The 16,883-nt window shown below is 37.4% G+C and overlaps 1 protein-coding gene across 1 annotated transcript in view; it reads left to right on the top strand.

The window, feature by feature from the left end:
• The window catches only part of LOC128659185 (signal transducer and activator of transcription 4-like), a 423,738-nt gene that overhangs the window by 396,787 nt on the left and 10,068 nt on the right, over positions 1–16,883 (top strand). The window contains 1 exon segment of the mRNA XM_053712871.1: positions 7,861–7,927. Coding sequence (XP_053568846.1) covers positions 7,861–7,927 — 67 coding nt within the window.

The following is a 16,883-nucleotide window of genomic DNA, read 5'->3' on the forward strand; positions in this document are numbered from 1 at the left end:
CGCTGCAACCTAAATAAACATATTAACACCTATCCTGCCACTCCCCGACCCCGCTGCAACCTAACTAAACTTATTAACCTCTATCCCGCTGGTCCCCAACCCCACCACAACCTAAATAAACTTATTAACTCCTATCCCGCTGCTCCCCGACCCGCTGCAACCTAAATAAACTTATTAACCCCTCAACCTCTGGCCTCCCACATCACCACCACTAACTAAACCTATTAACCCCTAAACCTAACAACCACTTAACTTTAAGTTAAAATTACAACATCCCTATCGTAATATAAATTAAAACTTACCTGTAAAATTAAAAGAAACTAATTTTAAACTATTAATTAACCTACCCTAACTATTATACTATAATTACATTAAACTACCAATTAAATTAAATAAATTACATATTAAAAAACCTAACCCTACTAAAAATATTTAAATCTACAATTAAACATTTTTACAAAGTCCTAAAGTACAAAAAAAAAAAAAAAAAAACACTGTACAATACCTTTATTTTAACCACTTTCTTTTGCCTCACGAAAGCACCACGCTCCTATACCCTATAAAATATTTCATGCTCCTCTTTGCTTATAGCAGCTAGGAAATCTGCCAGAAAAACTAACAAAGCCTCAGCCTCAAAGATACCGTCGGTGAGCTCCTTTTTTGCTATACAAGACCAAGCTCCCCAGGTAGCTCCAACAGGAGACATACAATCTGACAACATGGCAACACAAGCGCCCACATCACTACCTTCATCCTCTATGGAACAACTGACACAAATTCATAGCACTATAGCTGCTTTCCCATCAAAATCTGACATTGCTGATTTGAAATCTTTCCTTAAATCGGAAATATCCTCTATAAAAAAAGATATCAACGAATTGGAATCTAGGATTGAGTGTTTGGAAGAAGGACAAGAAAACTTGGAATCAATAGTCAGCAATAACACTCAACACCTCAATTGCCAAGACTCAGTGATTCAGGACTTACAACTGAAAGTGTAAGATCTTGACAACTGCAACCGCTGCAGCAATCTACGGATAAGGGGAGTCCCTGAGGACATTTTAAATGAGCATATAACCACATATCTTCTACAACTGTTCAAACAACTAGTTTCTTCATTGGAACTGACAGAAGCCTCTCTGGAGAGAGCTCACAGAGCTTTACGCCCAAGACCTAAACCAGAAAGCCCTCCTCAGGACATAATCTTAAAAAAAATTGTCTTTTACCAACACAAGGAAGCTGTTTGGAAACAAGCAAGATCACAAGGTTTTGTAACATTCCAAGAACATACCCTCCAAATCTTCCAGGAGTTATGGCCCACAACAATTGATAAGAGACACTCTTTAAAATTCATAACCTCTATCCTACAAGAAAAAAAAAATAACAAAATAAGATACAGATTTCCATTTAGTCTCCTAGACAACAGAGATGGAAAAACCTTGATATATAAAAATCCGGAAGATCTTGAGGCCCTATCTAAGAGTCTCAATCTGAACTTTCCGCACCCTCAACAACAGGAATAAGACACCCACAATAGATCATCAACCGCTCATCAAAAGCAACCAGATCCACAATGGACTCATGTGTCCAGGAGGAGACCAAAAAACCCTCATATAACATGAAGAGACGCTTAAATTAATTTGTGTTACCCGTTGGCTTGTAAAAGCAGTTGCCTAGATGAAAACGGTCATATACACACTGTTTATATACCAAGTTATATATGTTAATGTATGATACGGCTCTAGGATGTTGATAGTCATTATTCCTACACTTTCAAGATCTGAGAATAGTTAAAAACTTACAATAAAGTCTGAGAGACATAGCCCTTCAGGCTTCTAATATCCTAGTTACATTCAGTGTTGGTCAACCGACAGCTTAAAATATTACACTGAATCAACGCTTCCCAGATGATATATAGCTTATATGTAATTGACCAAAGTATATATCATACAAATACTCACTGTTGCCTAAATATTACAAATTCTACCAGACTAATCTCTCTACGTAAACAGTGGCAAATATGGCATAAGTATAAAATATATGGTGCTGCCAAGCACTAGGCTTTAATTTGCACACATAACTTGTTACACAGTAATTCTTAAAGTTTGATCTGCTCTGAGTAACACCTGGGAACTGAGGTGATATAAAGTTATAAAGTTTTTTTACATGTTTTATATGTTTTTACTTGTTTCTTACTTTCTCCCCAATTGTTAAGTGTTTTTGGTTTATTGCATGTTTGATCGCTCTCAAAGACACAGGCCAAGCCATGTTTGTCCATCCTCATTAATACAGGTTATGCTTAGCGATGATGTTACTTATAATTGTTGGGGGGGTCCTGGTCCCCCTGGCGGGGAGACGCGGCCGCTAGTGTGTATTTCACTATGTAACTTTGTTGGTTTTTAGATGAGTGGCTGGGGCTCCGTGCCGGGGGGGGCGGGGATACCGCAACCTGAAGTTTACATTAACCAAGAGAGCAGAGATTTAATCAGATAAATGTTGAACTTCTACTTATATAACAGAATAAATCATTGGTGAATTTAACCAATCTATACTGGTATTGCTGGTATAAATACCTGAACTTCTTTTGCCCAACCTTTTCATGGATTATATGGGCTATAGAGCGAGAAACGCTTCCTCACGAAAGTCACTCTTGACTAAGTTAATGTTTTTATTATTTACTAAATGTTTTACTCTTGTTTCCCTCCCCCCTCCTTGCTGCTCTACCTGTTCACTCCCGCTACGCCACAAAAATATACTTAAACGCATCTAATCAGGGCAAACTACAAGTTGCTAAAGTTCATAGTATTCACTTATTTATCCACCCATGGCTAACTCTCAACAATCACATAAACCACTAGACTCCATAAGGATTCAGACAATAAACACCAAAGGGCTTAATATCCCAGCTAAAAGATCTCAAGCTTTAAGAGACTTAATTAGACATAAAACAGACATAGTATTTGTCCAAGAGACCCATTTTATTAACCCCTTAATGACAACTGACGTACCTGGTACGTCATGCATTAACAAGCAGTTAATACCCACACATCCTGTCCAAAAATACAATGATCTCATCAAAACCATCCCCCCTCACTTCGCTCATCGAAAATGGGCAATTTACAATAGGACACCACACCATAATAAGCGCCATAGACACAACTGCACGTGATCTCTGTATTAATATGATAACATCAAAAGAACGGATCCTCCCTCAGACAGACCTTTTGGATAAGGACTATACCTATTTCCATAGTTGGTTTAATTATCATAGAGTGCACCGGTTTGTCTCGCAAAACATGAACAAAGCAGAAACATGGTCAGGCCTCTAACAAACTTCGAATCTCTATATATTCGCACACCGCCAATCACTCATACCCTTTCATTGATATATATAAACTTTTAACCATGAACCCACCTGGTTATATACCACAATATCTCGAGAACTGGGAAGATGACCTGGGAGTGATCATCCTACCTCAAAGGAGCGCAATGATTTTCCAAAACATAATAAAAACATCAATATCACTTTCTGTGGTGGAAATAAATGTAAAAATCTTACACCGGTGGTATCTTACCCCTAAGAAACTTCACCGCTTATTCCAACACATATCAGACCAGTGTTGGAGATGTGGCCACAGAGGCAGTAACATGGCTCATATGTAGTGGTGGTGCAACTCAATCCAAACCTTGTGGAGATTAATTATAACAGAAATAGAATCAATCTTGGACACCCAATTTCCCTTAGATCCATTGATTTGGTTGTTATGCAAACCCCTTAAAATCAAGTACAAACCCTATAAAAAACTATTCTGTGTTATGACAAATAGCACAAAAGTTTTAATAGCCAGGAACTGGAAATGCAACACCACCCCAACTCTAGAAATGTGGTCTCATAGAGTCTCAGAATTTTTAGAACTAGAAGAATATTATTATATGAAAAATTACAAGATGGATTTGTACGCAGAAATGTTAAATACATAGGAAAATTACCTCAAACAGAAACACCCATAGTTAGGAAGTGCAACATCCTAATGCCCTCAAATACTTAGTATGCAACCAGATATAGCCTAGATAACATGAGTAAACCCCTATAGACCAAAACCATTACTGAGCAGCACGCATATAGATGCCACAAATCTCACTAACTTTAGTGATAAGACCTCGCTGAATACGGTGAGCAATACGCTTGCCATATTCAGCATTGCACCAGCAGCTCACAAGATCTGCTGGTGCAAGGCCGCCCCCTGCAGACTCACGGCCAATGGGCCGCCAGCAGGGGGGTGTCAATCAACCCGATCGTACTCGATTGGGTTGATTTCCGGCGATATCTGTCCGCCTGCTCAGACCGCTGTTTCATAACTGCTGTTTCTGGTGAGCCTGCAGGCTTGCCAGAAACACGGGGCATCAAGCTCCGTTCAGAGCTTGATAGATAGGCCCCAGAGAATACAATTGTAAACAACTTTCCAATTTACTTCTATTATATAATTTTCTTCCTTCTCTTGTTATCCTTTGATGAAAGGTTTATCTAGGAAAGCACAGGTGCAACAGAGAACCTAGGTTCTAGCTGCTGATTGGTGGCTGCATATATATATATATATATAGATTGTTATTGGCTCACCCATGTGTTCAGTTAGAAACCATTAGTGCATTGGTGCTCCTTCAACAAATGATACCAAGAGAATGAAACAGATTAGATAATAGAATTCCATTAGAAAGTTGTTTAAAATTGTATTCTCTATCTGAATCATGAAAGAAAAAATTTGGGTTTCATGTCCCTTTAAATCTTTTTCAGCTGATATGGTCTCTAAGAATAGGCGATTATCAGTCCCTTTTGAAGGGAAGATGCTTTTTAGATTGGAATTGGATTCTGTTATCAAAACTGTCACTGGGGGAAAAGGGGCTTTTTTACCTCAGGACAAAAAGTCTAAGGGGAAGTACAAACAAACAAAAATCTTTTTCATTCTTTTCATTCTCCTAGAGATCAAAATTCCCATCCAACCAGAAGTCTGAAACCTCAAAGCCTTCCTGGAAGCAAGGATCTTCTTGGTCTAGGAACAAACAGACCAAGAAGACCAATTCCAATCCGAAAGTCTGCATGAAGGAACAGCCCCCTGTCCAGAAGATCTTCTGGTAGATGGCAGATTGATTTGGTTTCAGAAGGCCTGGTCTTGATCAGTTCCGGATCCCTGGGTTCTAAATATTATATCCCAAGGTTATCGCATAGGCTTTCGCACAAGACATCCCTGGGAACTGTTTAATCTGTCTCACGTTCCTAAGGATTCTGTAAAGGCGGCTGCCTTTGTTCAATGTGTTCAAGACTTAGAGGACATGGGAGTGATCCAACCTATTCCAAACTCTCAACAGGGACAGGGTTTCTATTCTAACCTCTTCATTGTCCCAAAGAAGGAGGGCACCACCTACCAGTCCTATCCTAGACCTAAAGACTCCGATCAAATTTGTTTGAGTACCTTCTTTCAAAATGGAATTGATCCATACCATTTTGCCTCTAGTTGAGGACAACCATAAACTTAAATGATGCATATCTACAGATTCCAATTCAAAAGGATAATTTCTAGTTTCTAAGATTTGCTTTTCTCAACAAACATTAACAATTTTTGGACTTCTCCTTCGGTTTAGCCACAGCCCTTCGTATCTTCACAAAGGTATTAGAGGGGCTCATGGCAGTGATCAGACCACAGGGAATATCCATTACCCCTTATTTGGACAAGCTCCATCTCTTTCTCTCTAGCTACTGCTCATACCTACAGAATGGTATATTTTCTTCATGAACAAAAGTTACTTATCCCCAGCCACAAGGGTAGTTTTTCTGGGGGTAATAGTAGACTCTGTTCAAATGTGCTTGTTTCTGATAGGTACTCACAGAACCAAACTTCAGACTGCCTGTCATTCCTTACAGATAGCTCATTCTCCATATGTAGAACAATGTATGGAAGTAGTGGGTCTTATGGTGGCAGGGACAAATCGCAGTACCTTTTGCACACTTTCATCTTTGTCCTCTCTATTTGTCCATGCTTCAACAGTGGTCAAAGGATTGTTTCCAATTGGAACAGCAGATAAAGCTCAGTTCTTCAGTCAAACTATCTCTTTCATGGTAGAGGGAAAGTCCCTATTTGGCCCATGGAGCTTAATTTCTTCGGCCTATATTTACCATAGTCACTACCAATGCAAGTCTGATGAGTTGGGGTGCTGATTGGGAGTCCTGAAGGGCACAAGGAATATGGTTCCCTCTGGAGGCGAGGTAACCTATCAACATCCTAGAACTTTGTGCAATTCTTCGGGCCCTTCAGTCTTGGTCCCTTCTCAAACAGGAAAAATGTATTTGGTTCTAGTGAGAAAATGTCACTGTATGGTGTACATCAATCTTCAGGGAAGGACTCGAAATCCCATAGCTATGTGAGAGGTATCTTACATTATATCTTGGGCAGAGGAAAACCACTGCACCCTATCAGCTATTCACCTTCCAGTAGTGAACAATTTGGAAGTAGATTACCTAAGTCGTCAGTCCATCCATCCAGGAGAATGGTCTCCTCATCAGGGTGTGTTCTATCAATTAGTTCTGAGGTGCGGTCTTCCAGAAATAGATCTAATGGCATCCAAATTGAACCACAAACTTCCTGTTTATTGTGCAAGCTCAATAGATCCAAGAGCTCGCTTGATAGATGGTGTAGTCTGTCATTGGAACTTTCAGCTGGCCTTTATATTTCCTCCATTTGTTTTTCTTCCAAGGGTTATTGCCAAAATCAAACAGGAATTGGCTTCTGTAATTCTCATAGCTGCTACATGACCCATGCAGAACTTGGTATGTGGACCTAATTCAGATGTCATCTCTTCCTCCATGGGTTCTTCCCCTAAGGAAAGATCTGCTGTCTTAAGGACCCTTGTATAGAGGAAACTGGAGTGATTAACCCAGCGCTATGTGTGAGCACCTATAGATCCTTAAAAAGGGTTACCTAGCTGACCCTGTTAACTAATGAGCATTAATCAATATAAGGAGCACCTGAAAGAAGGCTAAGGTGGAATATGTTGGTAAATTTAAAATGTACAATCATTTATTACAGTTAATACATTAGTTATAAGCATGGATCTGTGTGAATACAATAAAAATCATATACAACTCTATAAGTTTGTTGAAATAAGATTGTCCTTCTGAATTATGTGATATTTAGTGAATCCTCTTAGTGTGTGCTGTTACAGTCCCAAAATCCAGATGGAATTCAGAAAAAAAGGAAAATGAAAAATAATAAAAATTGAAAAAATATAAAAATGGAAAAAATATACAAAATAGGAAAAATATTTTAAAAATATATAGAGAAAAAAATATTTTCACAGAGGATACGAACAATAGGTTCCTCATGTCTGAACAGTGAAGTTCTAGTAGACATAAATGCCATACAGTTAAGAATAGCATTGCTTAATGAGACATGGGGCCGATTTATCATGGCCAGAATCGGCGCCAAGGCAGCTGTTTCCGTGAGAGCCTTCAGGCTCCCCGGAAACAGGAGTTAAGAAGCAGCTGCTCCTTAACTAATATGCCTCCTACAAGGCTGCGGTCTGCAAACCGCCCGGTTGTGTACGATCAAGTTGACTCACACCCGGCCGCAAATCTGCAGGGGGTGGCATTACATAAGCAGTTCACCAGAACTGCTTGTGCAATGTTAAATGATAACAGCGTATGCTGTCATCATTCAGCGATGTCTGGCGGACATGATCCACTACAGCGGATTATGTGCGTCAGACATTGATAAATGGGCCCCATGAACTCATTTGTGATTAAAATACATTTGTGATTAAAATACATATGAACCTTGATACATTTTTATTTTTCTTTGTTTTGTGTAGCTTCAAGGCCTACAGAAAATCTGGTTAAAGGTTATGTTCCATCAGTTTTCGTTCCAATGTCCAAACTGTAAGTAAGGCATGTTATCTAGCTATTTTAACATGTTTTGTTATTTAGACTTCGTTATTTAATTTTAAACTGATGAAGCTTATTGATTATTGTACCCAACAGATAACCAAATTAGTGATCTTTAAAAACAGAAATATGTTTATAGTTCAGTTTTTACTCTATTTCATTCTTCTAATTAACTGCTATGCCTATATTTTCATATGCATGTGTTTATCTATTAGAGTTGTAAGTATTTTCAGTGTTTTGATAAAAGCTCGCCACTTTTTATCTGGCGAGAAATAATGTGAGATCTGTAGGGATCTGTAGTGCAAAGATCTTTACACAATTACGCTGGGATTACCTATGTTCAGCCCATTTCACGCAAAAACAGCAATTACGCTTTGTTTTTTGTAGTGAAAAACATAATTTATGTAAGAACTTACCTGATAAATTCATTTCTTTCATAGTGGCAATAGTCCACGAGATAGTGACGTATGGGATATACATTCCTACCAGGAGGGGGCAAAGTTTTCCAAACCTCAAAATGCCTATAAATACACCTCCCACCTCACTTATACCTCAGTTTAACGTTTAGCCAAGAAGTGAGGTGTAAAAAAAGAAAAGGAGTAAAAACCATACAAAAAGAGGAACTGGAAAAAATAATATGCTTTATACAAAAAAATCATAACCGCAAAAAAAGGGTGGGTCTCATGGACTCTTGCCACTATGAAAGAAATGAATTTATCAGGTAAGTTCTTACATAAATTATGTTTTCTTTCATTTAAGTGGCAAGAGTCCATGAGCTAGTGACATATGGGATATAATACCCAAGATGTGGAAGTCCACGAGTCACTAGAGAGGGAGGGATAAAATAAAAACAGCTATAACTGCTGAGAAATTAAATCCAAAAAATAATTGCTTTCTTAAAAATTTAAAAAAACTCAAAACAAAGGCATTAGAATCAAACTGAGACAACTGCCTGAAGAACCTTTCTACCAAAGGCTGCTTCCGAAGAAGCAAACACTTCAAAATAATGCAATTTAGTAAAAGTATGAAAAGAAGACCAAGTTGCTGCTTTGAAAATTTGATTAACTGAAGCTTCATTCTTAAGAGCCCAAGAAGTGGCAACTGATCTAGTAGAATGAGCTGTAATTCTCTGAGGCGGAGACTACCCTGCCTCCAAATAAGCTTTGTGAATCAAAAGTCTCAACCAAGAAGCAAAAGAACTAGCAGAAGCTTTCTGACCTTTCCTGGAGCCAGAAAAAATAACAAATATGCCTAGATTTAGAATTTGTCGGTAAAGACCCGCGTAGCTAACGCCGCTTTTTTTTCCAACGCACCCTTAAGACAACGCTGGTATTTAGAGTTGTCTGAGGGGCTGCGTTGAGCCTAATGTACCGCCACTTCAACCCTCAATACCAACGTTGCTTACGGTAGCGGTAAGCAGCTAAAATGTGCTTGTGCACGATTCCCCCATAGGAAACAATGGGGCAGTTTGGGATGAAAAAAACCTAACACCTGCAAAAAAGCAGCGTTCAGCTCCGAGTCCCAACGCAGCCCCATTGTTTCCTATGGGGAAACACTTTCTAAGTCTGCACCTAACACCCTAACATGAACCCCGAGTCTAAACACCCCTAACCTTACACTTATTAACCCCTAATCTGCTGCCCCCGCTATCGCTGACACCTGCATTATATTATTAACCCCTAATCTGCCGCTCCGTACACCGCCGCCACCTACATTATCCCTATGTACCCCTAATCTGGTGCCCCTAACATCCCCGACTCCTATATTATATTTATTAACCTCTACTCTGCCCCCCCCAACGTCGCCGCTACCTTACCTACACTTATTAACCCCAAATCTGCTGACCTGACCTTGCCGCTACTCTAATAAAGTTATTAACCCTTAAACCGCTGCACTCCCGCCTTGCAAACCCTATAATAAATAGTATTAACCCCTAATCTGCCCTCCCTAACATCGCCTCCACCTAACTTCAAGTATTAACCCCTAATCTGCCAAACAGACCTCGCCGCTACTATAATAAATGTATTAACCCCTAAAGCTAAGTCTAACCCTAACCCTAACACCCCCCTAAATTAAATATAATTTTAATCTAACAAAATAAATTAAATATTATTAACTAAAGTCTTCCTATTTAAAGCTAAATACTTACCTGTAAAATAAACCCTAATATAGCTACAATCTAATGAATAATTATATTGTAGCTATTTTAGGATTTATATTTATTTTACAGGCAACTTTGTATTTATTTAAACTAGGTACAATAGCTATTAAATAGTTATTTACTATTTAATAGCTACCTAGTTAAAATAATTACAAAATTACCTGTAAAATAAATCCTAACCTAAGTTACAATTAAACCTAACACTACACTATCAATAAATAAATTAAATCAATTAACTACAAGTACCTACAATTATCTACAATTAAATAAACTAAACTAAATTACAAAAAAACAAACACTAAATTACAAAAAATAAAAAAAGATTACAAGAATTTTAAGCTAATTACAGCTACTCTAAGCCCCCTAATAAAATAACAAAGCCCCCCAAAATAAAAAATTTCCCTACCCTAATCTAAATTAAAACAGTTAACAGCTCTATTATCAGCCCTTAAAAGGGCTTTTTGCGGGGCATGCCCCAAAGAAATCAGATCTTTTGTCTGTAAAAAAAAAACACAATACCACCCCCCAACATTACAACCCACCACCCACATACCCCTACTCTAACCCAAACCCCCCTTAAATAAACCTAACACTACCCCCCTGAAGATCTCCCTACCTTGAGTCGTGTTCACCCAGCCGGGCACCGATGGACCAAAAGAGGACATCCGGACCGGTAAACATCTTCATCTAAGCGGCATCTTCTATCTTCATCCATCCGGAGCGGAGCCATCTTCTTCCAGCCGACGCGGATCCATCCTTCTTCCACGACGCCTACTCGCCGAATGAAGGTTTCTTTAAATGATGTCATCCAAGATGGCGTCCCTCTAATTCCGATTGGCTGATAGGATTCTATCAGCCAATCAGAATTAAGGTAGGAAAAATCTGATTGGCTGATTGAATCAGCCAATCAGATTAAAGTTCAATCAGATTGGCTGATCCAATCAGCCAATCAGATTGAGCTTGCATTCTATTGGCCACTATAGTGGCAGCAATGTGGGGGGGCCTTGGTTTAGGGGTACATAGGTAGTTTATGGGTGTTAGTGTACTTTATAGCACAGTAGTTAAGAGGTTTATAAACCGGCGTTAGCCCAGAAAGCACTTAACTACTGACTTTTTTCTGCGGCTGGAGTCTTGTCGATAGAGGCTCTACCGCTCACTTCAGCCAAGACTCTAAATACCAGCGTTAGGCAGATCCCATTGAAAAGATAGGATACACAACTGGCGTAAGGGGATCTGCGGTATTGAAAAGTTGCGGCTTTAAAGTGAGCATTAGACTCTTTCCTGCCTGACTCTAAATACCAGCGCCCGGCCAAAACCAGTGTTAGGACCCCTTAACGCTGCTTTTGACGGCTAATGCAGAACTCTAAATCTAGCCGATAGACTAGAAGTCTTTCTAGAATCTTTAGCAGCCTCAACATAATATTTCAAAGCTCTTACCACATCCAAAGAATGTAAAGACCTTTCAAGAGTATTCTTAGGATTAGGACACAAAGAAGGAACAACAATTTCCCTTTTGAGCTTAGAATTCACAACTTTAGGCAAAAATTTAAATGAAGTCCGCAAAACAGCTTTATCTTGATGTAAAATCAGATAAGGAAACTCACAAGAGAGAGCAGAGAATTCAGAAACTCTTCTAGCAGAAGAGACAGCCAAAAGAAACAATACTTTCCAAGAAAGCAATTTAATGTCCAGAGAATGCATTGGCTCAAAAGGAGGAGCCTGTAAAGTCTTGAAAACCAAATTGAGACTACAAGAAGAGAAATAGATTTAATAACAGGTTTAATACGAATCAAAGCCTGAACAAAACAGTGAATGTCAGGAAGTTTAGCAATCTTTCTATGAAATAAAACAGAGAGAGTAAAAATTTGTCCTTTCAAAGTACTTGCAGACAAACCCTTATCCAATTTTACACAAAAAAAGAGGTTGCCTTGGCACTACACAAATTGGAAGGGATGCCCTATTATAGAAATTAACTTGGGCTAGCGTGCTGTGCAAAATAGCTGCAATTTGCAAAATAATGTTGAGGAGAAAGAGGAATCTCCTAAACACAGAAGGTTTGCACTGAATAGCACTGCTGTCTCCCTGTACTATGAATTATACTGTTCCAGAAGGCGGGTGCTGGTGAAGATTTAAAATATAACTTTTATTGACACATATGTTAAAAAATACAAACAAAATTTAAAAACACGTGGAAAATACTAAACTAATAATAAATAAGTAGGACAGTTGTCAATATCTAGATAATGGATAACTGTGTGATTATATATTGTATACCAAATATTATGGAACGCTAAAAGCCAAGGAAGATCTACACAGGACTAGAAGAATGGAGTCTGTATGGTTACCAGACTGGATTTATCTAGATGTGATCACTCATGAGATTGTAATCGTTCTAAACCAAAGGATTATATATAAGTGGATTAATTCAAAGGTGGTTATACAAAGCGTTGTTAGGTCATAATACTACTGTTCAAAGTATATTTTACAATATACGAATCATATATGTATAGTAGTTATATTTTTGAATATGATCATTCACCGTACCTGGGTTAATATACCCTAATCATGTAATTACTGATAGCATAATGTTACAGGTAAGTAACTGTGACCATGTAATGAAAGAGTGTGATCGTTATTACACATATTTAATTTTTAAACTAGTGTCTCATGTCACTTAAGCAACAAGGGGTATTGGCTAAATTCCCAGAAGAAATAACATTTAAAGTATTGCTTGGTTAAATTGCCTTATTCTATTGTTAATATTACAATGATTTAAATTACAGGACTTATATAATCTGTCACTGGAGAAACCACAATTATTCACTCAATCCCCATAGAGGAGGACATATAACAAATCACTAGACTGTATTGTCTTAACTTCTTATAAATCTAAAGATGTTTATTAAAAATTAAAGCTAAATCTAGAGAGTTAATCACTTGTACACAATTTATTATTTAGGATATCTATTACATTAGTTGCGAGGATCTATTATAAATCATGTATCCTTATATAATCACTAATGAAATAGTGCTTGCTCTGAACTGAGAGATTGCATATAAGTGGCACGATAGCCCAAGTTCATTTCTATAATAGGGCATCCCTTCCAATTTGTGTAGTGCCAAGGCAACCTCTTTTTTTGTGTAAAATTGATGTTATTCCTGTACTGTTACAGGGTTCCTGCCTTATTTTATAAGCTATGGCTAGTAAATTTGAATCGGATAGACTAACTAGGTAACAAAAAAGATTGGCTGATATGAATGAGGTGTTCAATGGATCTAATACCAACAATCAAGATATAACACCTAATAATTTAGATACTTTATTAAGAGATCTGCATAAGAATTTATTTAAACAAGACAAACTATGGTGGGACCAGCAATTTTGTGAACAGTATATTGAACGGATTCTAATTCCTAGAGGTCTTCAAATTCAGCTGTTTCTAGCTTTTGAGTTCAGGGATAAAAATTTAAGCTTAGAATGGGAAGAAGCACTGAGTGAGTGCTCCAATAAATTAATGAAGATCTTGATCAAACATGACTCGTCTGAATACGAAAGACTTGAGGATCTCATCAAAACTCAAAATGAACTCCAACAATTTGAAAACTTAAAGGAATTCGAGAGTGCATATAAAAAGTACCAAAAGGAACTGGACAAATGTGAGAACGAGATAAAAATCACCAAGAAAGGGAAATTACAACGTGATATACAAGACTTTAGTAATAACAAAGTATGTAAATGGAGAAATAGATATAATGTATCGAATCCCAGAGCACAAAGAAGGATTAATGTAGTTGAAATGGATGTCTCTGATACAGATAATGAAGATCAGGAAATAGCTACTATTGAAGATTCAACTGGACCATCAACTTCATCAGGATCCGTCATTGTGAAAAATAGAAAGAGGAAAGGTTTTTTAGACGAGGACGGAAGTACTGATTCCGAACCACCAGTAGAGGCGGGTGGAATAAACAAAAGACCAACAAGAATAAAGAAAAAAAAAAAGTCAAACCAACAACAGGGAGACCGCACAAGAGAAACCCAAGCCCGTTCTCGCAAATAAGGATGAAGAATTAAGGATTATCAATTTATCAAACAGAGTACTTGTCAGGGTTTTTTCCCTGTTTTGTTTGCCATGTGCTGCTGGTAGTCATTTTACTCACCTCTCTTGCTGACTATGGTGCATTGTGGGGGATGCTGCTCATTTACTGCACTACCTTTTATGGCCAGACTGGTGTGCATCATCTGTGTGAGACAGGATGCAGTCTCAGAATTGTGATGTCATCACTTAATATTTAAAGGGCCTCTGTTTAATATGCTTTGCCTTTGCGTAGTCTCAGACCTGTTTGTGAGAGTTCCTGTGTATTACCTGGCTGTCTGACGTCCTTCCTGGTTCCTGATCCCTGGCTTGTTCATGACTCTGCTGTTTTCCTTGTTCCTGATTCCGGCTCGTCTGACTATTAGCTTTGGTTCCTGACTCAGCTCGTCTGACTACCAGCTCTGGTTTTGACTCCTGGCTTGTTATTTGACTTGTGGACTTTTTATTATTTGTTTGTTATTAATAAAGGTGTGATAATTTTTGCACTTCTCGTCTCAGTCTGATTCCTGGCACCCTGACAGTACTTAATGTACACCATACCAGCATTTTATCAAAAGGGTTATCCTTCTGCACAGATACCCAATGTGACAAATTTGAAATAATTAAATATATTCAATTGTTTCTTCGCAAATTATTCCTCAAAAAACACTTTTCGAACACAAACACAGACCCTAATTCTCAGAGTTGGTCAGATGATGAATTAGATTCCTTACCTCAAGAGACTAATAATGTTCTATTTGCAACTAGTGCTCACTCTCCAAATACAACCAAGTCTCTACCAATAGGTGAATTCTTAAGATTAAAAAGAAATTGCTCAAATGATAAAACCTTCAGAGAAAGAGCAGTAGAGCTTGAAAATAGATTACTACAGAGAAACTATAGTAAAAGGTGTATTCGGAATGCAAAAAGACGAGCCTTAAAGACTCCTAGATCTGAATTATTGAAAATCAAAAACAAAACTCCAGACAATAAGACTTGTCTGGTGTTGACATATAATCAACAAACTAAGCAAACTATCAACATAATACAAGAAAACTTGCATATACTACAAGCTAACCAAGAATTAATAGAGTTGATTGGGGAAAAAGTCCAAGTCAGCTACAGACGTGCAAGAAATCTTAAAGACATTTTAAGTCCCAGCCATTTTGTCAACAAAAGTGCTAAATTAAAAAAAGTGGAAAATGGATCTTTCCCATGTGGCACCTGTTCATCATGTAGTCACATGACTAAGTTAAAAACCATAACCGACAGATTTGGTTCAAAACATACTATTAAACCTTTCATCAGTTGTATGGGTGTCATATATGCCCTTCAGTGCACATGCCCAAAAATATATATAGGCATGACCTCCAGAAAGTTACACACAAGAGTTATGGAACACTTACGTAACATACGCAATGCTCCCAGTGATATGTCTAAAACAAAAAAATCACATCCGTAGCTTCACATTTTCATAAATACCACTGATCCAACACATCAGACCTAAAATGCTATGGTATACAAAAAGTATCATTAGGTGTAAGGGGAGGAGTTCTGGAAAATACATTATTAAAAGCAGAAACTAGATGGATATATCTAATGGATTAGTGTATACCCGAAAGGGATGAATGAACAGAATAATTATTCAATGTTTCTTTATTTCCATAAACTTACATTATACAACAGGACCAATGATATATTGAAGATATATTTCATTTTACATTTCCCATCACTAATTATATATACATTTTGTTACCCACATCATGTTTTCACTTTTCGTCACTGTGCTTTTTCTATGTACAGTCATCCTCACAATTAGATATTAATTTTTATCTTCATTTGAGTCTTGATATTAGATTAATGTAATACATGCAATTTAGTGTTGCTCTTATTGTATATTTTTTTGTTGCAATACCTTATCTAAATGTGTATTAATGTAAATCACCTGTCACTTTCTGTTCATGCTTCACATTTTCTTTCATCACAATCTCATTCATATTATTCATCAATCATCACTCACTATATACACTTGAATGGTACCATTGTATATCATATAACAGACTACCACTTTAATTTCTTACTATTCAGTTCCATCTATTTCACTATTTTTTCTTTAATTAAAATAATGCGGTATAGGCAAGCTCTATATACCGATAATTTAGACCGAACAATTTTTATTTATCATTTATTCATATTAGATATGCAGTAGACGTATTATTTTTGTTTACAAAGTATTCTATTGATAAGACTGCTGCCCAGTGCAATTTCATGTCATTTTCTGGTCTTTCTGTATTCACTCATTAACTTCTATTACGTAGGTATATGCCTGTCATGCATTATATACACTTTGGCACAAAGTAACGCATATTTAGTGCTATATTGTTTTCTTTATTACATAAAATTGATGTCCTGATTTTAGTTTATGTGTTATTGAAGATATTTATTCAAACATCCCAGATACAACTTAATATCCTCCGACTCTCAGCAGTATTATAATACCTCCCCTTATTCTGACAGCTATACACCACTTTAGCTTTTGTCTTGAAGTCTGTGGATTGGTGGAGAGTCCAAGAAGAGGTGGAGGCTAAGCTTTAAAAGCCGATATTGTAACGGCGAAACATGTTAAGGGAGGGCAGTTAATATGCCCAACTGTTTGTAACTTCGTTTTAAATTAGCATGGAAATTCTAAACTCTTATTTAACTGTTGTGACTA

Source organism: Bombina bombina, chromosome 1, assembly GCF_027579735.1.
Source record: "Bombina bombina isolate aBomBom1 chromosome 1, aBomBom1.pri, whole genome shotgun sequence".
NCBI classification, from domain to species: Eukaryota; Metazoa; Chordata; class Amphibia; order Anura; family Bombinatoridae; genus Bombina; species Bombina bombina.